The following is a 27801-nucleotide window of genomic DNA, read 5'->3' as shown; positions in this document are numbered from 1 at the left end:
ATTCCTGTACCCACGGGATGACTCGGAATCCGGTTGGAGACCAGAAAGCATGAAAAATCCCCAAAGCTTGTGGTTGAAGATGCGGGGGGATGTGGCGGGGTGGGATATAAACCCAAAGCGCTGTTTTTACTTCCCTCACCAATCCTTCCCCCTAAAACTATGATTACTCGTTTGAGTGTTCAGCTGTTCTGATGCCAATGATTTACAACGATGCGTAGCTGGGGCTGGTGAGCAAAGGGTTGGGCGTGGAGTCGGGACTCTTAGGTGTTAGACTCACTGCAGAGCCTCGAGAAAGTTGTTTACAGGGCAAGATTGTGCTGAAAAAAGTCCGCTTTGCATCTACTCATGTTATAGATGGACAAACCTACATTTAAAAAAAGACCCTCGGGCTTCCCTGGTGGCGCAGTGGTTGGGAGTCCGCCTGCCGATGCAGAGAACGCGGGTTCGTGCCCCGGTCCGGGAAGATCCCACATGCCGCGGAGCGGCTGGGGCCGTGAGCCATGGCCGCTGAGCCTGAGCGTCCGGAGCCTATGCTCCACAACAAGAGAGGCCGCGATAGTGTGAGGCCCGCGCACCGCGGTGAAGAGTGGCCCCTGCTTAACCACAACTAAAGAAAGCCCTCGCACAGAAACGAAGACCCAACACAGCAAAAATAATTAATAAACTCCTACCCCCAACATCTTCTTAAAAAAAAAAATACCCTCAGCGTGACACAGCAAATAAGCCTTTCACGAATCCATGCGTTCAGCCTGGGCTCCGGAGACCCTACAGTTCTGCCTTGGAGGCATGGGCTGTGGACCTGGTGTTTTGAAACTCAGGTGGCACCTGTGGTTTATGATGGTCTCGGGGCAGGCAGAAGATGGCCATATCTATAGCTACTTCTGAGTCTCAGACAACACAGCTTCCCACAGTCGTTAGAAACTGCCCATACCTGCCCAAGCAAAATTCATCCAACAGTTGCCATGAGATTTATTTCCCCTTCACTCTTTGGTCCCAGCTCCTGGGCTCTCCCTTGCAGGACCGAAGGTGGTGGTGGGGTGGGGGGAGAGGCGGAGATTAGTCACTAATTGCACTGTTCACACCCTTTACATTTGTATTGTTTTCTTGCCTTTAACCCTCTCACATCCAGAAAGTACCCTAGTTCATCATCCCTGCACCCACGCCCAAACCCAGTTTGTAGGTAGACGCTGAAGTGGGGAAGGAGCGGGGGCGTATGTTGAGACACAGATGAGGACACAACAAGAGCCCCCTGAGCAGAGGTCTGCCGCTGCAGCTGGGGCGGTGCGAGCCGGGGTCGCGCCCCGGACTCCCCGCTCGGCGGCGGAGGGCACAATGCGCACGCGCGCCGTCCGCAGCTCCGCGCGTGCCCCCCGGCTCGCCCCGCTACGCGCAGCTTGCCTCTAGCGCCGAGGCCCCGCCCCCGCCCGGAGCGCCCGCCCCGCCTGGGGAGAGGGCGGTGGGGCGCAGGGAGCGTGCGCGCGGCCCGCCCCGGGCGCGGGCGGAGGGGAGAAGGAGGGGCGTGCGCGCGGCGGATAACCGGCAGAAGCCGGGAGCAGCGCAGGAGGGAAGAGCGTCAGCTGCGAGCCCGGGCGAGCCGGTATGGGGCCCGCGGGCTCGGGCAGCGGGCAGCGGGCGGGCGGGACTTGGCGCCGACCGGGCCCCGGGGCCCTGGCCGGACCGGATGGCCGAGGGCCTGCGCGAACGTGGTCTCTGGAAACTTTGTGCCGGCGTCCCCCACCTGCTCTCGGGCGGTTCTCGCATCCTTTGGGCGGCGGGGAGAGGAGAGGCCCGGCGCCCAACGCAGCGCTCCCTCCTCACCGCCCGACCCTGCCTCGCCGGCTCTCGGCGCGCATTCCCCGCCCCCCGCCCCGCCACCCCGGCTGCTTCCCCACTGCGGCGACGCCTGGGCCGGGGTCCCAGCCCTCTGGTTCCTTCGCGAGCATCCTTTCTGTTCCCCTCCCCCTCCCTGACCCCTCTGCTCTGCGGTCCAGCCATGGCCTCTCTGCCTCCTCACCCCGTCGCCACCATTCGCCCGCTCCGAGCCACGGGAGCGTCGGCGGCTTTTTGCGTCTTCCAAAGGTTTCTGGTGCGTTGGTAGAAGCAACTTGACTTTCAGCAATGCCAAGTATTCAACTTGAGTATTTCTCTACGGTGGTGGATTGGTGAGCACAGTGCTAACATGTCTTTTTATTTCTCCTAAGTACCCTTGCTCCACAGCGAAGTTGAGTCGTTGTTTGTGTGCGAGAGGAGTTGCATGCTGTATGTAGTTGCCTTAAGTGGATTGTATAACGATATTTTATTTAGGTGGATGTTTCCAGTGGTGCCAGCCAGTGTTATGGTAACTGGGCATCCCAGAGGCAAGGGAAGGAGGAGTGACTTAAAGATGCAGTTCTACTGTGTAGGGATTTTTTTTTTTTTTTTAAGTGCCTTGTGCTTTTCATCCAGCAAGACCTCAGGGCGTTTAGCACGTGTTAACTAGCTGTTCAATGTAGTTTTAAGAGAGAGGTAAGTAGAAAGCATTACGTCCCATTTTACGGATTTGAAAACGGAGGCAAAACGACAAGTCCTGATTCTTTACTCACCTGAAAGGAATATGGACCAGAGTTCCTGGAATTCCTTGTCCATGAGGCCACTCAGAAATGTCATGGAATGTTGGAACGTACTCCCTGAGACTGTACAGATCAGTTAAAAGTCACGGGATGGGGCTGCCAGCAGCTCCACGCTTGGGACTCAGCTCTGTCACAAAGTTAAGAGATACTGAACAAGTCACAGCTGCTCTCTGCGTGTTTCCTAGTCTTTAAAATGAGGGGAACAAAGGTGCTGTATTCTTTGCAAAGTTGTGTGAGTGTATCTGGAAGCTCCACTTCCTTGAGCTGCATTTGGTGACTGTTAACTTGTTGTGGACTCTTAAAGGCCCCCATTCTCAGGTTCCCTTTAGAAATGCAGGGAAGGAGGAGCCCCCAGAATGAATAACTGCCTCATCTTCACCAGAGGCACCTGAGAATTCACATCAGGGACAGGCTGAGGCAGGGACCCCGACGTGGGTGGGAGCAGAGGGTTGCCTGGTGGAGGAAGGAAGGAGCCCTGCACAGGCGGCTTGACACATGGGCCCTACTCCTGCCTCCAGCTCTGACTCATCTTCTGACGCTTGGGGGAGGAGAGGTAGATGCTTGATATTTTTGGCTTTCCCCCATAAAATGGGAGACAGTTTACTTCATTCGAAGGCTTTTTAACGTTAGTGTCCAACGTATCTATGCTGTGTTCTTAGCTGAAATCTCTCACATTGGTTGAATGCAGGTATGATTTGTGTAATATTCTTTAATATAATGGTATAAATCTATATTCTTACCATAAAAAAATTGGCCAGGTGTGTAAGTACAGGAAATCCTTTAAAACTTTAGCATTTTAAAATGTTGCTCCTTAGGGAAGGAACTGTGTTTGGTAGGTTCTTTAGCAATTGGGATTTTATTTTAAGGCGAGGTGGATTACAAATACTTTTTCCCAATACCAAGAATTAATCATTCTCTGTTTGGAAAAATATTAAAACTTCACAGATAAGATTAAAACCTTCTTTTGAGCATCTGTCCCAAAAGTAACTGCTGCGTGTATCTTTATTGGTCTGTGTGTATTCTTTTAGACTTTTCTAAGCATTTTCATAAATGTCTGTTTGCACAAAGTGATTTTTTTTTCTGGTTTGCATAGTCTGAAAACCTCTAGCTTATTTTTTTCCTGAGTGACTTTTTAAATTGAAATAGATTATTATTAATATTAATATTATTAAACAGATTATTCAATCCTGTTTATAGAGACTGGGTTTCTGTCTAGAACAGGTAGCATGTGTTTTAAATACAGCTGGTCGTAAAGTTGTATTAACCCTGATAGCATGGTAGTATTTCTCCAGGCAATGCAGAAATGACCCCTTCTTAACTTCAAAACAGTTAAATCATTAAGAACCTTGGCGTTACTCTTGGTTGCAAATGAAAACTTCCCCCATTAAAAACAAAAATCTACTGTATTCGTCTTTTCTTTGTTTGTGAGGAGGCATAAAAGGGAGTGGAAAGCAGGGAGAGTTGCTAAAGCAACAGCACCTAAGTATAAACTTACAGAGCGAATATTTAAGATGGTAGCTTTAGTTATTTATGAAAGCCTGACTGGGGTGAAGACAGAAAGGGAAATGTTAATGTGGGCACAGTTCAAATCAGTAATTTCAGAAGAGAGGTGGGTTAAAACAAAATTCACATCAAGAGTGTATGGGTTTCTGGTGGTCCAGTGGTTAGGACTCTGCGCTGCCGAGGGCTCGGGTTCGGTTCGATCCCTTGTTGGGAAACTAAGATCCCACAAGCCGTGCAGCCCAGCCGAAAAAAAAGTGTTTATAGATAGACATTTATTGAGACTTTTGCCATGCGAAAGGTTCAGTGCTGACTACTGGGGTAGAAGGCAAATAAGGTCCTTGCCTCATGAAGCTGACAGGCCAGTAATGATATTCAGAGAGGAAGTGTTCTTTCCCCAGATAGGCCAGAATTGTAAGGGTTCTGAATTACTGGAAACCAACATTGTATTTATTTAACTTTTTTATTGTGAATTATAACACACAGAAAAGGGTATAAAACATAAATGGATAACTTAATTATTTTAAAGAAAACAGCTGTAACCATCTTGCAGGTTAAGAAGTACCCTCTTTCCACTCTTTCCCAATGACCACCTCTCTCCTTACCCCAGAGGTAACCCAGCCAGTAAATAGCTTCATTTTTGTGAAAGTCATTTCCTTTCTTTTCTACAGGCTTTATCACCTAAATACTAACCCTAAACAATATAGTTTCATTTTGCCTGTTTTTCACTTTTATGCAAATGGAATTAATGTAGGTATTCTTGTAAATCCATTTTGGGGGGGGGTCAACATCATATATCTGTATATGTATGTAAGTGTGGGTATTTATACATATATGTATATACACACATATATAATTTTTTGGTTCAAATTCTTACAGCATTTATGGTTTTTAAGATTTATCCATGTTGTTACCTGTAACTGTAATTAGTTCATATTTGTATGCATATACCACAGGTTATCTATTTGTCTTCCGCTGTTGATGGACATCTGGGTTGTTTCTGGCCCAGGGCAGTTATGAATACTGCTGGTCATAGATGTGCATATCCTCAGCTTTATTAGCTGATGCCTATTTTCCAAAGCGGTTGTACCAATTCCTCCAGTGGTGTCAGCCTTGAACTTATAATCCACTGTACTTGCTGTTTAACCACAACATGTCTGGCTATTCCTTCTTTTTTTTTTTTTTTGGTGGTACGCGGGCCTGTCACTGCTGTGGCCTCTCCCGTTGTGGAGCACAGGCTCCGGACGCGCAGGCTCAGCGGCCATGGCTCATGGGCCCAGCCGCTCTGCGGCATGTGGGATCCTCCCGGACCGGGGCACGAACCCGTGTCCCCTGCGTCGGCAGGCAGACTCTCAACCACTGCGCCACCAGGGAAGCCCTGTCTGGCTATTTCTTGAATGAATGAATAAATTTCACCTAGGTGGCTTGACCTCTGGCCCTTCATGTGCCACTGTATTTTTATACACTTAAGTTTGTATGGTTTGGACTACATACCACTGAAAGCCAGAGATGGTTTTCCACTCTATGTGGCTGACAGGTACCCAATAGAATCCTTCCATTGATTTTGTTTTTTTAAACAGATGTGTAGTTATAGAGAAATTTAAATATGCAAAATGAAGTATTAAAAATTAAAATGTCTAGTACCTGGAAGTTTTAAAGATTTTGGAAGAATTTTACCTCTTGGGCCACCAGATGCCTTGATGTGGTGATTTGCATTGTGCTGGAGAATACTTGCCTTGTGCCCAGCTCTGAATGTGCAGGCCAGCAGTGCTGGCTTTAGTGTGTGATGTGTGCAGGAACCCAGGCCAGTACTTGTGAAAATACCCTCTAAGGACCGGTACTCACATGATTGTGTACACATGCAGATCCCTTAGAGGCACCAGCACAGGAATTCCTTGGCAATTCCAAAGGAACCACAGCTTCTTTGCTACAGGAATAAATGCTTCTTTTACAATCTTTGAAGTGTCCTTTTCTCCAAGTCTTCGTTTATACTCGACAGTAGAGGTAGTACCGGGTTTGATAGAGAGTTCCTGCTTTCTGAGTAGACAGTTGCCAGGGTAACTTTAATTGCCTGTGTTTGGTGTTGCTAGCTGGATTTAAAGCTGGGGTGTGTGTGAGAGAGAGAGAGGGAGGGAGGGAAAGAGAAAGAGGAAGGGAGAGAGGATAGGGAGGGATGGGAAGGTCAGGTCAGGACAGTTATTAAATTATTAAGTTCAGGTGTTTGTTGAGCATCTACTGTGCCTGGTGTTATCTGCTAACAGTCTCTTTCTATCCTAAGGGCAGAAATACAATTCTGTACGTTTAGAAAACACCTTTCAACTGTCATCATGAAATTATCTCTGAATAATAAGATAAATTAGCATCTGAAAAAAAACCCCACCCTTAAGTAGATCTTTTTCTTAGTTGGAGGGCTGATAGAAGAACAGTAGTCCAAAGAACGTGAGATTTGTAATTCCTTTAAATTTCTTCTGTAAGGCATCTTGGGAAATGGCTAAATTGCTCTATTTTCAGTCTTTACAAATCATGAATACTTTTTTACTCATATACTAAAGGATTTTTTTTTCAGATTCTCTAAAATAACCATAATTTTAAAAACTACATATGTATAAATTAGAAGTTTTTAAGAAAACATACCCATAGTAGGAGGATGAAAAGTAGTGTCAGAACCTCTTAATCTGAGTGATGGGGGGAGAAATTTTGTGTTTCGTGGTATCCTTTTCCAAAGGCTGTAATTTACAGAGGAGCTTTGTTTTCCACCTGTTGCAGGGAAGAGCGGGGAGCCCTGGTGCCAAGGTTACGGCCGTGTCCTGTTACGTGCAGCCCATGGCCCTCCCCGCTCACCTCAGCACTTCCCATTCTTGCTTTTACCCTGACAGAGAGTAACCTCCTATCCAGTTTGGTCAGCTTTCCCCTGCCATCTGGAGGTCTCAGTGGACAAAAAGGCCCTTCTGAAATTTATATGCAACTGCTGGGCTTACTGGTGCCTTGTCCCAGAACAGTTTCAGCATCGGTGGAGCATGGCAGGCCTTTTTGACTCCTTAGGTCTTTGAGTTTGCAGAGCCACAGGAGAAGACTCTTGAACAAGAGGGTGTTGCTTCTGTTAACTAGTAAACAGTGATGTGGCAGATAGAGCCACAGAGCCTTCTGACCAGCAGCCCAGTGATTCTCATGCAGGATTCTCATGCAGGGTCCTTAGAACCACTTGGAAAAATATTCCTTTGCCGTATACTATGATGGCTTTATAACATAATTTCAACTAGTGGTTGGCAAATGTTTTTCTGTGAAGGGTCAGGTAGTAAATATTTTAGGCTTGTGGGCCATACAGTTTTTTTGTTTTTTAACTTATTTTATTTTTGGCTGCATTGGGTCTTCATTGCTGCACGCGGGCTTTTCTCTGGTTGCAGTGAGCGGGAGCTACTCTTCGTTCTGGTGCGCGGGCTTCTCATTGTGGTGGCTTCCCGTTGGGAGCACGGGCTCTAGGCGTGGGGGCTTCAGTACTTGTGGCACACGGGCTCAGTAGTTGTGGCTCGTGGGCTCTAGAGCCCAGGGTCAGTAGTTGTGGCGCACGGGCTTAGTTGCTCCACGGCATGTGAGATCTTCCCAGACCAGGGCTCGAACCCGTGTCTCCTGCATCGGCAGGCGGATTCTTAACCACTGCGCCACCAGGGAAGTCCACAGTTTCTGTTGCAACTATTTAACTTGCCTTTTTAAGCTTGCCTTTGTAGCATGAAAATGCCACAGTTAATATGTAACAAATGAGCACGGCTGTGCTCCAGTAAAACTTCATTTATGAACACTGAAATTTTAATCTCATACAATTTTTATGTGCCATGAAACAGTGTTCTTCTTTTGAATTCTCTTTTAACCATTTAAAAATGTATAAACCATTCTTCTCTCATGGGCTGTACAGAAACAGGTGGCCAAGCAGACATGGCCCGCCTGCCATAGTTTGTCGGCCCCTGATTTGACCAAGAGTAGAATGAGGTTCAGAGACCATTGCATTCTCATTTAGCATATGACTAGTAATTAGTAGTATAATCTACAAAGAACTATGTGTATTATCTCTTTGTATAAGACTATTTCTTTAGGAGACCATTAAAGCCAAGGGAATAACTTCAGGATGCTATGTTCTTTGACTCCTATTTAGCTAAAAACTTGATTCCTTCCTTTGCTCCAGGGAGGCTCAGATACACCCAGTTGCCCTCAGAATTCGGGAGGCCTGCTGTCCCTCAGCAAGGATAGGGGTATGCAGCATCCAGCTAATGCAAGAGACTTACCTGGTTATCTTATTCTGCTCAGAAACTCTCATAGATGATTATAGATGCCTTTGGTTTATAAAGAAAAATGGGAAGTTAATTCATCAGTAGTTTACAAATGAAGTTAATTTGGTGTAAAAGCACCAAAAATGTGGAAGCGGCCCGAGGTATGATATAGAAGCCCCTGCAGGGAGGAGGTTGAGGCTCACTGCTTGAATTTTAAAAACGTTGATATATCTAGTGAGACATCAAACGGTTAGATGCTCAAAGAGTGCTCAACTGTTCACCATTGAGGTCTTAGTCCTGTGAACTTTATTCTAATTTATAAATTCGTTTTTGTCTCCCTTAAAGTAACAATGAACTTCTAAGGACTGAGATCTTCTTTATGAAAGGTACTGAGATTTCATGATTCTGCTTTTCAGAGGGCGGTAGTGACTTTCACAATTTTGAGGCAAACTTATACGTGCCATGGGTTTAATTGCTGACGTGATTTTTTTTAAGTACTCTGGGTCTAGATGTTCTGACCTATACAAATCAAAGTTCACCACTTAGCCAGGAGTCTGTGATTCATGTTTAAGTTTTACCACTTACTCTTTGAAGATTTAAAAGTATGATTTGTATAGGCTGTGGCACAAATTGGTTTCCAGTTGTCACCAAACAAGCTTAAATGTGATTGTGGAATTTTGCAAGCATTTTCTGGGTTCAGGATGATCAGACTTTTCACACCCAAAGACCATCTCATACCACTTAGCAGTTTAGGATTTTTTAGATGAATGTCCAGATTATAGATAAAGTACAGACTAAATTTATGTTCCTTAATTTCTGTCTCTTCAGTTTTTATTTTCTTCCCCAGTGAAGTGTACATTTTGGTAGTCTTTAGATCAGTTGATCTGTTGTGGTCAGATTGTATGACTAATCAACAAATGGACAACTCATGGAGAAGGGGTTCTGGTCCCAGTGGGGTTACTCATTTTCTGTGTAGAGTCTGGAAAAGCCTCTTAACCTCCTTTGCCTCTGATTCCTCATCTGGGAACCATGACAGCAGAATGACGCTGATCTGTGAGAGGCTGAGCGTGCTCGTGTGGCTTAAACAAAACAGGCGCTCGAGTTGGCTTCAGCAAGTCCAGTGGGACAGACCGAGGCAGATTAATGTGAGCTGTGTCTCTCACCCTTTAATGTGTAAACAGATCACCTGGGATCTTGTTAAGCGGTGGCGTCTGATTCTGGAGGTCTGGGATGGGGCCTGAGATTCTGCATTTCATTCAAGCTCCAGGTTGATGCTGCTGGGCCTTGGACCACACTTTGTGAGTAGTGAGGGGCTATAGAAAAGGGCTGGTGTTCTTCATTTGGAATCTCAAAAATAAGGAGGCTCTTGCAAGGCAAGAATGGCAGCATGTTTTAAATGGATTGGAGAAAAGGCATGATAGTGTAATCTATGAGACACTTCCCCAAGAAACAAACAACCCAGGTTTTCAGCACCACTGACTGTTTTACTTTGTCTTAACCCTGTGCCTTCTCTGCATTACTGCAGCACCTGCTGTTTGCACCACTCATTTGATTCGCTTATTGTTAGTCTATCTCTAATTGTTATTCATCCGTTTTATTCATTTTTAAAAATATTTATTTTTTTTGCCTGCATTGGGTCTTCGTTGCTGTGCGCGGGCTTTCTCTAGTTGCGGTGAGCGGGGTCTACTCTTTGTTGTGGTTCACGGGCTTCTCATTGCGGTGGCTTCTCTTTGTTGAAGAGCGCAGGCTCTAGGCATGCGGGCTTCAGTAGTTGTGGCATGCGGGCTCAGTAGTTGTGGCTCGTGGGCTCTAGAGCACAGGCTCAGCAGTTATGGCGCGTGGGCTTAGTTGCTCCACGGCATGTGGGATCTTCCAGGACCAGGGCTTGAACCCGTGTCCCCTGCATTGGCAGGCGGGTTCTTAACCACTGTACCACCAGGGAAGTCCTCATCTGTTTTATATGTGTATCTTGTGTCGTCTCTTGAAGATGATAAAATCCTAGCACAGGGTGATGTCTTCTGTTACTTTATATCCCTGTTCTAGTGACTGTTGCTGCATAGCACACCATTTCAAAACTCAGTGGTATAAAAATCATTTTTATTCTTGACCTACAGGAATCTGTGTTTGCTCACAGATTCCTGTAGGTCAAGAATTTGAACCTCCTGTAGTGGGGACAACTTGTCTTTGCTCCACAGTGTCTGGGGGTGACTTAATGGCTGGGAGCTAGAATCACTGAAGTGTCTTGAGTCACATATTTAGTAGTTGATCCTGGCTGTCAGCTGGGATCTCCGCTGGGCTGCTGGCTGTAACACCCACATATGACCTCTCCACATGGTGACTCTGCCCAGCTTCTTTGGGCTGCCTCACAGCATGGCAGCTGGGTTCCAAGAGCAAGTCTCAAGAGACTAGGGAGAGGTGTTTGACATGTTTATGATCTAGCCTCTGAAGCGTCATTTCTATTGTTCTCTTTTGGTTGAGTTGGTCACGTTGTAAGAAGGTCATGGGGGGTGCAGGGTATTGTTATGGCCATTTTTCGCCAATACATTCTGCCACAGTCCCCAACAGCACTTAGAATAGTGTTGAACACGTGGCATGAACTCAGTAAGTACTGTTGTGTGAATGAGTGACAAGTAACTTAAACACCAAGGTGGATGAGGACCAGACTAAAAAACTCAATTCCAAATGTAAACAGATTGCCCCCTGATACCCAAATAAATGCATATGTTCACCTTTTATAGATAGTTATTTATAGTCTCTTTTCTCTACTTATTCTGTTTCCAACATGAGAATCGATGAATTTATCGTATGGAACTAAACTTCTAAAGAATGTGCATCTCTGTCACTATTAGCATGCTTTTTTTCCTTGCTCTCATCAAGTGGACTGCCTGTGTCCTCCTTTGGACTGTGGTATATTCTCCATCCAGCAGCTGGCTAGTGTCTTAAAATGATCAGCCTTTGTTAGGCTCAGTTCATGGGCTAGTGGTCCACATGAGGATATCAAGATGTCAGCCAGGTCACGACTACACGGGCAGTTGCTCTACAGCTACACACTGGGGCAATATCGGTGGCCAAACTAAAATGGTGATTCTCAGATTCTTTAGTTCTATGTGTATTATGTGTATTTATCCTCTTCCCAGCCATCTTATCAGTTAAATTATATGGTGGGAAAAGCAAAAACAACCCCTTCTCCAAATGTAAGATGTTGAGGTGTTTCAGCAAATTACTAAAGCTTTCCAGATTAACTGAGAACAATTTGTGAATATCTTTTATTTCATTTTATTTTAACATGAATATAACTCAGTATTTGAATTTTATTCTTAATTTTTTAAATATAAATTTACTTATTTTTGGCCACATTGGGTCTTCGTTGCTGCGTGCCGGCTTTCTCTAGTTGCGGGGAGAGGGGGCTACTCTTCATTGTGGTGTGCAGGCTTCTCATTGCGGTGGCTTCTCTTGTTGTGGAGCAAGGGTTCTAGGTGTGCGGACTTCAGTTGTTGTGGCACGTGGGCTCAGTAGTTGTGGCCCGCGGGCTCTAGAGCGCAGGCTCAGTAGTTGTGGTGCGTGGGCTTAGTTGCTCCGCGGTATGTGGGATCTTCTTGGACCAGGGCTCGAACTCGTGTCCCCTGCATTGGCAGGCAGATTCTTAACCACTGCACCACAAGGGACATCCCTATTCTTTTTTTTTTTTTTTTGCGGTACGTGGGCCTCTCACTGTTGTGGACTCTCCTGTTGCGGAGCACAGGCTCCGGATGCGCAGGCTCAGCGGCCATGGCTCACGGGCCTAGTTGCTCCACGGCATGTGGGATCTTCCTGGACCGGGGCACGAACCCGTATCTCCTGCATCGGCAGGCGGACTCTCAACCACTGCACCACCAGGGAAGCCTGGGACGTCCCGATGCTTAATGTTTTGTCAGAAAGTTTTTTCCCTTGAATTTTGCCACACTGTGATTTTTATTTTTAAGAGTATTTTAACTTCTTTCCCCAGTGGAACACATTTTTGATTTAATAACGAAATGTAATGAGAAAAGTAGTATTTATTTACAACAATGTAGGCTAAAATGCCTCTTTTATTTTTTAATTATTTTTTATTATTATTTTTAAAATGAATTTATTTTTGGCTGCGTTGGGTCTTTGTTGCTGTGCGTGGGCTTTCTCTAGTTGTGGCGAGTGGGGGCTACTCTCCGTTGTGGTGCGCGGGCGTCTCATTGTGGTGTCTTGTTGTGGAGCATGGGCTCTAGGTGTGTGGGCTTCAGTAGTTGTGGCACGTGGGCTCAGTAGTTGTGGCACACAGGCTCAATAGTTGTGGACCAGGGCTGAACCCGTGTCCCCTGCATTGGCAGGCAGATTCTTAACCACTGCACCACCAGGGAAGCCCACCTCTCTTTTAAAAAGGGTGACTTTAAGAGTTTGTTTTTTTTTTAAGAGTTTTTTTTTGAAAGAACTAGATAAACATTTACTTCAATGGAAAAAGAAAATGTGATTACATAGGCTTTTCATGTATTAAAAAATAAAAACAATGTAGGCCTCCAGTATATACTGGAAACCTCTGAAATCCCTAAAGCTAAAAATGTCTTAGATCATTTTACATGGTCATCTCTAGCACCACTGTGGCCATTTTTCTGCTTATTCAACATGAGGAGAAAAAGCAGTAGATAGAATTTCAGTTCTTTAACTCCTGATTCTAGTGATTTTTGTCATTAAAAAAAAAAAAAAAGTAGCTTCTGTGGCAGTGGGACGGATGCTCTGAATAGGCTGTGACACCAGGTAGCAATTCTGCATCTGCTGCTGGTATAGACGCTGGTGCCACATTCAGCAGCTCTCCAGTGCAGGGAGCAGGCTGTTGTTAATAGCTTAATGCATTATTGAGATTACAGGCCCACTGGGTAGACACTAATTCTGCATTTTACTTAGCATTTAGCACTTTGATGTTCGTTATTCAAAGAGACCAGCATCATCCCTGACATTTCTTATAACTTGTTAAACAACAACAAAAACACCTCTCTGGGGTTGGTTTAGGACACCTCCTCTTTTTTGTCTTTCACCTCACCCCACCCCCATTCCCCTGGCCAGGAAAGCATTTTTCCCTCCAAGAGGTAAATGCAGCTGCCAGAGCAACTTGGGAGGGCTGAGTTGAACACCATGGACAGCGACATGGACACTCCTTGGTGTTCTCTCTGGTCATCCTTGTCCCAGAGACCAGTGTGCTGCAATGGGAGTGGTGCTGTCACTCAGAAGGCATCTTGCAATCATTGATCCCTCAAACATGGTCAGTCTTTTACTCTCCTAATAGATATCCTTCTCCGTTTTCCTGTACACATTCACTAAGTTGATTTTGACACACCTGTGATGTAATATGCATGTTTTCTTTTTTTCATTATGATCAGAACCTGCTAATCTTAGAAATGAAGCAAACTAGGGCTTCCTGTTGTTCCTGCTCTGGGACTGCTCCTTGCTGAGGTCCCCCTGCTATCAGGAGAGCGTTCTGGGTCCTGAAAGGTGTACCTGTCTGTGGCAGTATTTCCCTCTTCTGGGCAATAGGAGAAACTGGGGCAGCCCATTTGGGGTCATTCTTCTCTGTGTGTAGCATTTGAACATGTCCTGCTTAGGCAGATCTAAGGCCCCTCGTGCACTGAAGGTGCTGGTGGGGCGGGAGTCCTGTAGGGCAGGTAGTGAGGCCGCAGCCACCCCCGCACAGGCACAGAGAAGCTGTGTGTGGGCTTGAGCAAGGGATCCAGACACCTTGGATCTTCTCTTGGCCCTGTGACTTGTCTTCTCCAAGTTGAAATCATCTCACCCTTTCTGAACCTTGTATTTTTCGATCTGTAAAAGGGGTCGGGAGTGTTGGTCACAGGAGCATCTGTGCCCTCTGAGTGCTCTCTGGCAGAAGTTGTTTTTCTAAACCTTGGACTCAGCTTTGGCATTTTAAACAGGTTTTTGGCACGAGACTGACTAGCAGCAGCAGGGAGGGAGCATCATGTCTGTCTCGCTTGGATTCTGCCCTGAGGACTCACAATCTGCGTTCTTTTCCCTGCAGCACCAAGTACCCTATCACTGCCTGACGAATGGGAGTTAACTGAGTAAGCTAGGCTTTCAGCCCACCCATCACTTACCCATGGCCCTTGATGAAGACCTTTCTGCTGAAAAGGCCAGTGAGCCTGGGACACATGCCTCAGGAGGGCAAGTGGTTTTCCCAAAAGTATAATTATTTGGGAGACCACGAGACTGAGTCCCTCTTAATTAGACAGTAACTAGATAACCTGGTTGGAAATTTGATTAGCATCTTCCACATTGAGGATGGAGTTATCACCAGCAGTTCAAAAGCCTAACTTTGTGTGTTTATTACCACGGTGACTTTGCTTTTTAAACTCTTAGGATTCTGCCAGGGAAAGACTTGGAAGTGGCATGAGAATGTGCTCTGCTGCAGGACAGGCTGTTCTTTTAAAGTTCTGCCTGTTTGCATGCATATCTGACCCTCACATCCGCATGCATTTCCTTATGCGACTACTTCCTTGTTCGTCTTCATGATGCAGTTTCACCTATATACGTCTGTGTACCTCTGTATCATTGGTCAGCAGGTGTGGTCCCCAAACGAGGAGTGGTAAGCTTGGGCAAGGCAGCTCCCTTCAGGCACGGGCGGTTTCTGGGGAGAGAACCTGCATTCTGAGTGCCTCAGTCTTGAAGGGGAATCTGGGTGGCACACCACAGCATCCACCTCTGCAGCGGTTCTCAAAGTGTGTCCTCTGACCAGCAGCATCAGCATCACGTGGGAAATAAGTGGCAGCTCTAGAGCCCATCTCCAGAACTACTAAACCAGAAACTCTGGGGGCGGGGCTTAGCAATCTGTTTTAACAAGCCCTCCAGGTGATTCTGATGCAGGCCAAGTGTGAGAACCACTGCAGTATAAAGCTGGAATTATTTTAATTTTTTAAATTGAGGTATAATTGATATAGAACATTGTGTCAGTTTCAGGTGCACAACATAATGATTCAATATTTGTGTATATTGCAAAATGATCATCATGGTAAGTCTAGTTAACGTCTGTCACCATACATAGTTAACAAAATTTTTTTCCTGTGATGAGAACTTTTAAGATTAAGTTGCTCTCTTAGCAACTTTCAAATATGTAATACAGTATTAACTATAGTCACCATGCTGTACATCACATTCCCATGACTTATTTTATAACTGGAAGTTTGTATCTTTTAACCTTGTTCACCCATTTAGTCCCCACCTCTGACAGCCAACAATCTGTTCTTTATATCTATGAGCTTTTTTTTTTTTTAAAGATTCCATGTATAACTGATGCTATACAGTATTTGTCTTTCTCTGACTTACTTCACTTAGCATAGTGCCCTCAAGATCTGTGTTGTTGTAAGTGGCAAGATTTCCTTCTTTTTTATGGCTGATTAATATTCCATGGTGTGTATATATACCAAATTTTCTTTATCCGTTCATCCATCCATGGACACTTAGGTTGTTTCCGTGTCTTGGCAGTGAACATGGGGATGCATATATCTTCTCGAGTTAGTGTTTTCATTTTTTGTTGGATAAATACCCAGAAATGGAATTGCTAGATCATATGGTAATTCTATTTTTAACTTTTCAAGGACTCTCCATACTGTTTTCTGTAGTGGCTGCACCAATTTACATTCCCATAAACAGTGCACAAGGGTTCCTTTTTCTCCACATCCTTGCTAACACTTTTTATTTCTTGTCTTTTCAATAATAGCCATTATAACAGGTGTGAGTGAAGTGATATCTCACTGTGGTTTTGATTTGCATTTCCCTGATGATTAGTGATGTTGAATACCTTTTCATGTACCTGTTGACCATCTGCATTTCTTCTTTGGGAAAATGTCTATTCAGATCCTCTGCCCATTTTTAAATCAGATTGTTTGGGGTTTCTTTTTTGCTATTGAATTATACACACTGTTTATGTATTTTGGATGTTAACCCCTATTGTTCATATCATTTGCAAATATTTTCTCCCATTCCATAGGTTGTCTTTTCATTTGTTTAGTTTCCTAAACAAAAGCAAAGGCTTTTTAGTTCGATTTAGTCCTACATTTTTATTTTTGCTTTTGTTGCTGAATCCAAAAAATCACCACCAAGACCAGTGTGAAGGAGCTATCACCTCCTATGTTTTATTCTAGGAGTTTTATGGTTTCAGGTCTTAACATTCAACTCTTTAATACACTTTGAGGTTTTTTTTGTATGGTATAAGATAGTGGTCCAGTTTCATTCTTTTGTGGTGTTCAGTTTTCCCAACACCATTTATTGAAGAAGCTGTCCTTTCCCCATTGTATATTCTTGATTCCTTTGTTGTAAATTAATTGACCATATATACATGGGTTTATTTCTGGGCTCTATTCCGTTTCATTGATCTATGTGTCTTTTTTTATGCTGATGTCATACTGTTTTGATTACTATAGCTTAGTAATATAGTTTGAAATCAGGGTGTGTGATGCCCCCCAGCTTTGTTCTTTTTTCTCAAGATTGCTTTGGCTATTCAGGGACTTTTTGTTTCCATACAAATTTTATGATTGTTTATTTCTGTGAAAATGCCATTTGATAGGCATTTGATAATTTTGATAGAAATTTGATAGGGATTGCACAGAATCTGTAGATTGCTTTGGGTATTATGGACACTGTAACAATATTAATCCAGTTCATGAGCACCAAATATATCTTTCTATTTATTTGTGTGTTCTTCAGTTTCTTTTATAAATGTCTTACAGTTTTCAGTATACAGGTCTTTCACTTCCTTGGTCAAATTTATTCCTTAAATATTTTATTTTTCCTGATGCAGTTTTTTTTTTTTTTTTTTTTTTGGTGGTACTCGGGCCTCTCACTGTTGTGGCCACTCCCGTTGCGGAGCACAGGCTCCGGACGTGCAGGCTCAACGGCCATGGCTCATGGGCCTAGCTGCTCCGCGGCATGTGGGATCTTCGGAGACCGGGGCACGAACCCGTGTCCCCTGCATCGGCAGGCGGACTCTCAACCACTGTGCCACCAGGGAAGCCCCCTGATGCAGTTTTAAATGGAATTGTTTTCTTAATTTCTGTTTCTGATAGTTCACTATTAGTCTACAGAAATGCAACAGATTTCTGTATATTGACTTTGTATACTACTTTACTGAATTCATTGATTAGTTCTAACTTTTTTTGTGTGTGTCCAGTCTTTAGGGTTTTCTATATATAATATGTCATCTGCAAATAGTGACAGTTTTACTTCTTCCTTTCTGATCTGAATGCTTTTTATTTCTTTTTCTTGCCTAATTGCTCTGGCTAGGACTTCTAATACCATGTTGAATAAAAGTGGCAGGAAGGGGCATCCCAGTCTCTTTCCTGATCTTAGAGGAAAAGCTTTCAGCTTTTCATCACTGAGTATGATGTTAGCTGTGGACTTGTCATATATGGCCTTTATTATGTTGAGGTATGTTCTCTCTATACCTGCTTTGTTAAGAGTTTTTATCATAAAGGGATGTATTTTGTCAGATGCTTTTTCTGTACCTATTGAGATGATCATGTGATTTTTATCCTTTTCTTAGTGTGGTGTATCACATTGATTAATTTGCAGATGTTGTACCATCCTTGCATCCATGGGATAAATTCCACCAGATCATGGTGTATGATCCTTTTAGTATATTGTTGAATTTAGTTTGCTGCTATTTTGTTGAGGATTTTTCCATTATGTTTATCAGAGATATTGGCCTGTAATTTTTTTTTCTTGTGGTGCCCTTGTCTGGTTTTGGTAGTAATGTAATGCTGGCCTTGTAGGATGAGTTTGGAAGTGTTTGCTCCTCTTCTGTGTTTTGGAAGAGTTTGAGGATTGGTATGTATTCTTTTTCTTTTTTAAAAAAATTTATTTGGCTGTGCTGGGTCTTAGTTGCAGCACATGGGATCTTCGTTGTGTGGGCTCTTAGCTGAGGAATACGGGATCTAGTTCTAGACCAGGGATTGAACCCAGGCCCCCTGCCTTGGGAGCACAGAGTCTTAACCACTGGACCACCAGGGAAGTCCCTAGTATGTATTATTTAAATGTTTGGTTGAATTCACCAGAAAAGCTGACTGTGTCCTGTACTTTTGTTTGTTGAGGGGTTTTTGATTATGGATTCAATGTTCTTCCTAGTTATTGGTCTTTTCAGATTTTCTTTTTCTTCATGATTCAGCCTTGGTGTATAATTGTTAATAGTAGTCTCTTATGATCCTTCGTATTTCTGTAGTATCAGTTGTAAAAATTTCTTCCTTCACTTCTGATTTTGAGTCCTCTTTTTTTTTTTTTTTTGAGTCTAGCTAAAGTTTTGCCAATTTTATCTTTTCAAAGAGTTTTGCTTAGTTTCATTGATCTTTTCTATAGTGTTGTCTTTTTAGTCTCTATTTTCCTTCTGATCTTTGTTATTTCCTTCCTTTTACTGACTTGGGTTTTTGTTTGTTCTTTTTCTAGTTCCTTGAAGTGTAAAGTTAGGTTCTTTTTTTAAAAAAAAAAAAATTTTTGGCTGCGTTGGGTCTCCATTGCTGTGTGTGGGCTTTCTCTAGTTGTGGTGAGCGGGGGCTACTCTTCGTTGTGTGTGGGTTTCTCATTGTGGTGGTTTCTCATTGCAGAGCACGGGCTCTAGGCACACGGGCTTCAGTAGTTGTGGAGTGTGGGCTCAGTAGTTGTGGCTCGAGGGCTGTAGAGTGCAGGTTCAGTAGTTGTGGCACACAGGCTTAGTTGCTCCACGGCATGTGGGATCTTCTCAGACAAGGGGTCGAACCCGTATCCCCTGCATTGGCAGGCAGATTCTTAACCACTGTGCTACCAGGGAAGTCCCTAAAGTTAGGTTCTTTATTTGAGATCTTCCTTGTTTTTTGATGTGTAGGCATTTATCATTATGAACTGCCCTCTTAGAAGTGCTTTTCTTGTATCCCATAAGTTTTGGTATGCTGTATTTCCAATTTCATTTGTCTCAGGTATTTTTTTGATTTCTCTTTTGATTTCTTTTCTGACCCATTGGTTGTTCAGTAACATGTTGTTTAATCTCCACTTATTTGTGAATTTTCCAGTTTTCTTCTTGTATTGATTTCTAGCTTCAGACTATTGTGGTTTGAAAAGATGCTTGATGTGATTTCAATCTTCTTAAGTTTATTAAGGCTTGTTTTGTGGCCTAATATATGTCCTAGAGATTGTTCCATGTGCACTTGAGAAGAATGTGTATTCTCTTGCTTTTGGATGAAGTGCTCTGTATATATGCGTTAAGTCTACCCGGTCTAATGTGTAGTTTAAAGCTGATGTGTCCTTACTGATATTCTGTCTGGATGGTCTATGCATTGATGAAAATGGGGTATTAAAGTCCCATATTATTGTACTGTTGTCTGTTTCTCCCTTGAGGTCTGTTAGTATTGCTTTAATTAATTTACTTTTTTAAAATTTTGGCTGTGTGGTGCAGCATGCAGGATCTTAGCATGTGGGAACCTAGTTTCCTGACCAGGGATCAAACCCATGCCCCCTGCACTGGGAGCACAGAGTCTTAACCACTGGACCTCCAGGGAAGTCCCAATATTGCTTTATATATTTAGATGCTTCTATGTCGGATGCAAAAATATTTACAACTGTTATATCCTCTTGTTGGATTGACCCCATTTATCATCATGTAATGCCCTTGTCTCTTTATTTTAAAGTCTATTTTGTCTAAGTATAGCTACCCCAGCTTTCTTTCGGTTTTCATTTGCATGGAATATCTTTTTCCATCCTTTCATTTTCAGTCTGTGTGTGTCCTTACATCTGAAGTGAGTGTGTGTATCCTTACATCTGAGGTAGGCAGCATGTCTTTTTTTTTTTAATACATTCAGCCCCTTTCTGTCTTTTGATTGCAGAATTTAGTCCATTTACATTTAAAGTAATTATTGACTGCCATTTGGTTGTTTTCTGGATGTTTTGTAATTCCGCTGTCCCTTTCTTCTCTTGCTCTGCTACTTTGTGGCTTGATGATTTTCTTTGTGGTATGCTTAGATTCTTTTCTTCTTAGATCTTTTGTGAATCTGCTATAGGTTTTTGCTTTGTGATTACCATGAGGCTTACACATAACAACTTATAACAGTCTACGTTTAAACTCATTCTAAAGCACAACATCTTTACTCCTCCATCCCCCACATTTTTGTTTTTTATGTCACATTTTACACCATTTTATCTTGTATATCCCTTAATTATTATATTTTTACTACTATATCTTTTAATCTCCATACTAGCTGTATGAGTAATTAATCCATACCACCTTTACATTATATTTTTCTAAAGTGTACTATAGTTACCTCTACCAGTGAGACTTATGCTTCCATATGTTTTCCTGTTACTAATTAGTGGCCTTTATTTTCAGCTTTAAAAAGTTGCATTCATTCTTGTAAGGCCAGTTTAACTTTTGCTTGTCTGGAAAACTCTTTAAATTCTGAATGACAACTTTGCTGGCATTTTTGTCTGGAAGTTTTTTCTTTCAACACCTTGAATATATCATGCCACTCCCTTCTGACCTGCAAAGTTTCTGCTGAAAAACTTGCTGATAGTCTTATGGGGGTTCTCTTGTACATAACTAGTTGTATTCTTCTGGCTTTTAAAATTCTCTTGTGTTTTTACTTTGAACAATTTAATTATACTGTGTCTTGGTGTGGGTATCTTTGGGGTTTGGTTTATTTGGAACTCTCTGGGCTTCCTGGATCTGGATGTCTGTTTCCTTCCTTAGGTCAGGGACGTTTTTACCCCTCTCCTCTCTCTCTTTCTTCTCTTTCGGACCCCTATAATGTAAATGTTGGTTTGCTTGATGTTATCCCATAAGTCCCTTAAGCAATCTTCACTTTTTTTCATTCTTTTTTCTTATTACTGCTCCAGTGGTTTGAGTTTTACTGCCCTGTGTTCAGGTTCACTGATCCTTTTTATGCTGTCATCTACTCTGCTGTTGAACCCCTCTAGTGTATTTTTCAGTTAAGTTATTGTATTTTTCAGCTCTGTGACTTTTTTCATACTTCCTTATGTTTTCTGTCTCTTTTTTGAAGTTCTGTGTTCATCCATTCTTTTCTCGAGTTAAGTGAGCATCTTTATGACCATGATTTTGAACTCTTTTTAACAGGTCAGTCACTTATCTCCATTTCATTAATCACTTTTTCTGAGGTTTTATCTTGTTCTTTCATTTGGAGCATATTCCTCTACTTTTTCATCTTAATTTTAGACTCTCCCTGTTGGTTTCTGTGCATTAGATAAAAGAGCCACCTCTCCCAGTCTTGGAGGAGTGACCTTGTGTAGGAGATGAATCTTACCATTCAACCCTGCCTTAATCTTGGTTGTCTCTCAAACCTTTGTGATTGTCCCTCAAACCTTTGTGATTGTCCAGACTATTTTATTTTTAGTGGCTTCCAGTAGTTGCAGGTGGGTCCAGACCTGTCAGTATTCTATAGGGAAGGGTCTCAGTCACCAGCTTTTAAAGTATGTAAATATACAGTCTTGTGGGATGACTAGCAGTAAGTCCCACTGTCTGCCAGAGCCAGGTGATCTAGAGGTGTCCCTTGGGCAGCAGTGACAAAAATCAGGATACCAGATGAGTATACAAGTTCCTTTCTGGAAGATACCAGAGACTTGGAGTGAGGCAGAGGGTGAACACACAGATGGCGTCCACTGGCTTCTGTCCCCAGAGTGTGCCAAAGCAGAAGCTGGCCCCTTAGGCTGAAGCTCCAGGAAAAGCAAATAGGCCTCTTTCACAGAAAGACTGAGGGTGTGTTTCAGTTGGCTGGCTGTGTTGTGCCCCAGGGTTGGTAGCCAGCCAAGAACTGTGTTTGCCCCCAGAGCTAGGTGATCAAGAGGTGTCCCCTGCGTGGCAGCCACAAAAGCCAGGGCACCAGACACACATAGAAGCTACTCTCTGAGAAACACTGGTGCTCTGGAACACAGCAGAGGGACAGCACAAAGACAGTGCCTGCCCTGTGAGGTCTCTGGAGAGGATTACAGTAGACCCTTATATGTGTGTTTAATTAGAAGCCTGCCTCTTAGGTTGCAAGCTATAACTATTTTTTAAAAACTATTTAAAAATGTTAAATATGCACATGTCATAGGGCTCAGCCCTTCCACTCCTAGGTATTTAAGAGAAAGGAAGGCATATATGCACACTTACACATGAGTGTTTACATCAACTTTGCTTGTACTAGTCTAAAACTAGAAACAACCCATTTCCATCATAGGTGAAGAGATAAACCATGTTGTATCTGCACAATGGAATACTAGTCAGCAAAAAAAGGGAATGACCTGTTGATAGACACAGCTTCGTGGATGAATGTGAAAATAATTATGCTGAGTGAAAAGCCAGACCAAACAGAACAACCCTACATTGTATGATTCCATTGTATAAAAGTCTAGAAAATGTAAACTGTAGTGACAGCAGATCAGTGGTTGCTTGGGAATGGGGCTAGAGGGTGAGGGAGGGATGAATTATAAAGGAGCATGAGGAAATTCTGGGGGTGACGGATATGTTTATCATTTTGAGGTCATGGTGTCTTGAGTGTACACACATGTCAAACCTCATCAAGTTGTACATCAAATTGTATGTCAGCTGTGTCTCAACAGAGCTGTAAAAAAATGAAAATTTAAGTGCAGTGGTTACGTGGGAAAGGCAGAGGGACATACGGGGGAGGAACACTTCTTTTTTCAGTTATATATATTCTTTTCCATTATGGTTTATCACAGGATATTGAATATAGCTCCCTGTGCTACACAGTAGGACCTCATTGTTTATCCATCCTGTATATAATACTTTGCATCTGCTAATCCCCAACTCCCAATCCTTCCCCTCCACCCCGCTTTGGCAACCACAAGTCTGTTCTCTATGTCTGTAAGTCTGTTTTGTAGATATGCTCATTTGTGTCGTATTTTAGTTTCCACATATAAGTGATATCATATGGTATTTGTCTTTCTCTTTCTGACTTCGCTTAGAATGAGAATCTCTAGGTCCATCCACGTTGCTGCAAATAGCATTACTTCATTCTTTTTTATGGCTGAGTAGTATTCCACTGTATATATGTATCGCATCTTTATGCATTCATCTGTCGATAGACATTTAGACTGTTTCCATGTCTTGGCTATTGTAAATAGTGCTGCTATGAACATAGGGGTGCATGTATCTTTTCAAATTATAGTTTTGTCTGGATATATGCCCAGGAGTGAGATTGCAGGATCATGTGGCAACTCTATTTCCAGTTTTTTGAGGAACCGCCACACTGTTCTCCAGTGGCTGCACCAGTTTACCAACAGTGCAAGAGGGTTCCCTTTTCTCCACACCCTCTCCAGCATTTATTGTTTGTAGACTTTTTGATGATGGCCATTCTGACTGGTGTGAGGTGGTACCTCATTGTAGTTTTGATTTGCATTTCTGTAATGATTAGCTATGTTGTGCATCTTTTCACGTGCTTATGGGCCGTCCGTATTTCTTTGGAGCAGTCTGTTTAGGTCTTCTGCCCATTTTTCACTTGTGTTGTGTCTTTGTTGTTGAGTCGTATAAGCCGTTTGTATATACTGGAAATTAGGCCCTTGTCAGTGGCATCATTGGCAAATATTTCCTCCCAGTCTGTAGGTTGTCGTTTTGTTTTGTTTATGGTTTTGTTTGATTTCTGTTGCCTTGGGAGCCTGACCTAAGAGAACAGCGGTACAATTTATGTCAGAGAATGTTTTTGCCTGTGTTCTCTTCTAGGAGTTTTATGGTGTCATGTCTTATATTTAAGTCTTTAAGCCATTTTGAGTTATGTTTTGTGAGGGTGTGTTCTAACTTCATTGATTTGCATGCCACTGGGGAAGGAACACATTTTTAATGATACTGATTGGTGTTCATATTGTTACATAAATGAGTAAATAAGAGGGCCAACCTGGAAGAGAATACAAAATGAAAGCAATTTCAAATTGCTGTCCACCACCAGCACCTCCTGTAGCTGACGTTCAGAGCTGCAGCCACCTCTGCAGCACGGCTCTTCGCAAAGCTGGCTGGCTGCTGCACCCACTGTAGCATCTAGCACGCTGCAGACAGTCCCACACTGCCAGGTGGACTGTGGGCACAGGGAAGAGAGTCCAGCTTGCTCTGCATCTCTTGCTGGCCCTGTGAGCAGAGCCTTACATTTCAGCATGTTGTAGTCTCTGAATCTCCTCTCAAATTCATCTTGGTTGTGGCCAAAATAGCACTTAATATTTTTCACACCGTGGGTTATGTGTCATTAACAGAAATCTGAGACTTGGGTTGATATTTCTTACTGGCACATTCTTTAAAGGCACATGGAGATATATTTAACATGCTTTCCACTTCCTAGATTTATTCCAGTCAAACCCAATTTCGTAGTAAAAACCCAGGAGGAGGGTTTCCCTGGTGGCGCAGTGGTTGAGAGTCCGCCTGCCGATGCACGGGATGCGGGTTTGTGCCCCGGTCCGGGAGGATCCCGCGTGCCGTGGATTGGCTGGGCCCGTGAGCCATGGCCGCTGAGCCTGCGCGTCAGGAGCTTGTGCGCCGCAGCAGTGAGAGGCCCGCGTACCGTAAACAAACAAACAAAACCCAGGAGGAATTCTTTTGAACTTCCTGATTGACCATATTCTTGCCTCTTTGTCTTTCTGCAGATCTGAGTTGTATCCACTCTCATCAGCACTCATTCACTTAGGACTTTGCAGACGCAGGACGCCAGAGTAATCAGACTCCTCAAGTGAGTAGTCCCAGCATCACCAGTCTGTGGAACCGGGGATGTTCCTGTCTAACTGAAATCACCGTGGGCATCCCTACGGTACCCTGGGTGGGGATAAGCACACTTCTCAGAGGGCACAGACTATAAAGTGGTATGAAAGACTACATAGAGATTATATAATATTGAATGTCTTTTATAATAACTACTGTACTAATGAAAGAATATAGATGTTCAAATGTTAAATTTTAATTCCAATACATCTTAAGCCAGTGGGATACATCTTGGAGCTTAGAATTGGCTGAGGAAGGTGAAGTAATTTAGCCACACCCGGGGTCAGGTCAGCTAAAATGCTCATTAACTTAGACGAATGAATTTTTGAGACCATGGCCTTCAAATTGCCTAGGATTGTTTCTACGGAAATGACATAGCACAGGTATTCAAATGTCACAAATATGATAGTTAGCTGTTTTTTAAATTATAAAGGGCTAAGGTGACCATATGTCCTGGCTTTTCTGTAACTGACCCAATTCAGTATCTCTTTAGTCTGCAAAGGCCACGCATTGGATGTATTACCTAAAGCGATATCGTTTTTATACTTTGTAAGTATAATCTATGTACGATCTCTATGTCTAGATTTAGGTTTAGGAGAATATGGCCATCGTGGATGTGGAGGTAGGCAAGAGAAGTATATGAAAGAACATGGCCACAGAAAGGATCACAAGTTCTGATTTCTTCCTGATTACCAGGGAACACCACTCCCTTCAATAAGAGCAAGACCCTGCAAGGTTGTTGTTCAGGGAGTAGTTGGGCTTCTTTCTGTCTTTAACTTTTCCTAAAATAGGATGACTTTCTATTTAGTGCCTTTAAAAAAAAAAAAAAATCACCAGAGTGCTGACTTTTACATTGGTTTTGCATATTGGCATCTTAGACTACTTTTCCTAACTGTTAATCGATGAAAATGATTTGTCTACGTCCTGGAAAGCACACACTATTATAGAAAATAAGCATTTCTAATCCTTTTACCTTCCCATTCCACAAACACTGCAGAAGGCTGTGATGAATCAGTAGCATTTAAAGTACTGATATATACCTGTATTTTGCAGGAAAGTGACTGTAATTTCCAGTTCCTTGGTGGAGGAAAACAAAACACTCTGGTCTTACTTCCAATGATGCAAGTGTGACTGCTGGCGTCTTCATGAGCTCCAGAGGTCACAGCACGCTACCACGGACTCTCATGGCCCCTCGGATGATTTCTGAGGGAGACATAGGAGGCATTGCTCAAATCACTTCCTCGCTCTTCCTGGGCAGAGGCAGTATAGCCTCCAACCGGCACCTCCTCCAGGCTCGTGGCATCACCTGCATTGTTAATGCTACCATCGAGATCCCCAATTTCAACTGGCCCCAGTTTGAATATGTTAAAGTGCCTCTGGCTGACATGCCTCATGCCCCCATTGGACTCTACTTTGACACCGTGGCTGACAAGATCCACAGCGTGAGCAGGAAACACGGGGCCACCTTGGTGCACTGTGCTGCGGGGGTCAGCCGCTCGGCCACGCTCTGCATCGCATACCTGATGAAATACCACAACGTGTGCCTGCTGGAGGCGTACACCTGGGTGAAAGCCCGGAGGCCCGTCATCAGGCCCAACGTGGGCTTCTGGAGGCAGCTGATAGACTACGAGCGCCAGCTCTTTGGGAAGTCGACAGTTAAAATGGTACAGACACCTTATGGCATAGTTCCAGACGTTTACGAGAAGGAGTCCCGACACCTGATGCCTTACTGGGGGATATAAGTCACCAAAGCCTGCATCAGCAGCCCCTTGAGCAGTACCAGCATCTGCTGCACGCGTCTGCTCTTCACCTTTCTTTCCAAATGGTTGACTTTTGGTTCTCCCTGAAGTGTTTTTTACACTGGGTGTTCATGTCTATCTTAAGAGAGAAAGGAGGGAGGGGAGGAACGTAAGGGGAATGCTTACATGGCTACTGACATTTTTAAAACTAACATTTTGGAATAGTTTATGAAAATCTTTAACTGGCTTTTAATCCTTTTTAACAATTTGAACAGTTTAATAAACTGGTTCTGCTCTATTCTCAATCCCATGCCTTTTGGCATCATGGGAGGAGCTCAGTGCAAAAAATCACTTTGGGCCCCGATTAACCCTTTAGATACACGCTTTGCCCAAGGCTGCCGACCAAACAAATGCTTAGGGAACATTGATACCAGTGTCAGTCTCTACTGGATCAGCCCTCTTTCCTTTCCTCCTATTATTTAGTGACTCTGTAAGTTAAAAAACAAGCCTTTATTATTTAGCTGTTAATTATAATGGAATCTGCAAACACTCTGTTGGAATCAGTGTGCCCTAGGACTATATTAGCATTATTTTTAATAAATATATCTGCTTAACATTGGAATTTTTACTGATAAGAATTTCAGGGTGTGTGTGTGTGTGTATGTGTGTGGATGAGGGAAGAAAGATGCTCTCCAACAGCTGTTAAAATACGGCTCCTGTGATAATTATGAATGCTCCTTAAATCAGACATCCCACTTGAATCATGTCAGCACTGCCCATCCTTGCAGATGGGCAGGTATTAACCTCATTCACAGTGTTGGAACAGTAGAAAACAGCACAGTGTACACTCTAATAAAAGGTACAGTTTTCAGTTGTCTCTTGGGAACTGGAGGGCACCAAAGCAGTGAGTCCTCCATCAAAGAAACTTTGTTTTTTTATAAACTTTAAAAACGTATTTATTTTTGGCT

General features: G+C 43.3%; 1 protein-coding gene across 2 annotated transcripts; it reads left to right on the top strand.

Moving 5' to 3' along the window:
* The first annotated feature begins 1439 nt into the window (after window positions 1-1439).
* On the top strand, window positions 1440-27450 carry DUSP14 (dual specificity phosphatase 14). 2 transcript variants are annotated; one of them, XM_004271714.4, is made up of 3 exons: window positions 1440-1597; window positions 24983-25065; window positions 26148-27450. In XM_004271714.4, exon 3 carries the CDS (start codon window positions 26240-26242, stop codon window positions 26834-26836), a length of 597 nt encoding a protein of 198 aa, XP_004271762.1. In that variant the 5' UTR covers window positions 1440-1597; window positions 24983-25065; window positions 26148-26239; the 3' UTR covers window positions 26837-27450. The 2 variants fall into 2 exon arrangements, with proteins under 2 accessions (XP_004271762.1, XP_049558239.1); XM_049702282.1 differs by lacking the exon at window positions 1440-1597 and having other exon boundaries at window positions 23674-25065.
* Window positions 27451-27801: the final 351 nt, after the last annotated feature.

This window comes from Orcinus orca, chromosome 19, assembly GCF_937001465.1.
Source record: "Orcinus orca chromosome 19, mOrcOrc1.1, whole genome shotgun sequence".
NCBI lineage: Eukaryota > Metazoa > Chordata > Mammalia > Artiodactyla > Delphinidae > Orcinus > Orcinus orca.
The sequence above is the reverse complement of the archived record's forward strand: the minus strand, read 5'-3'. Positions and strand labels throughout refer to the sequence as shown.

Bases quoted from the DNA above. Each gene is read 5' to 3' on its own strand.
- DUSP14 (XM_004271714.4), top strand. From the start codon at position 26,240: ATGAGCTCCAGAGGTCACAGCACGCTACCACGGACTCTCATGGCCCCT.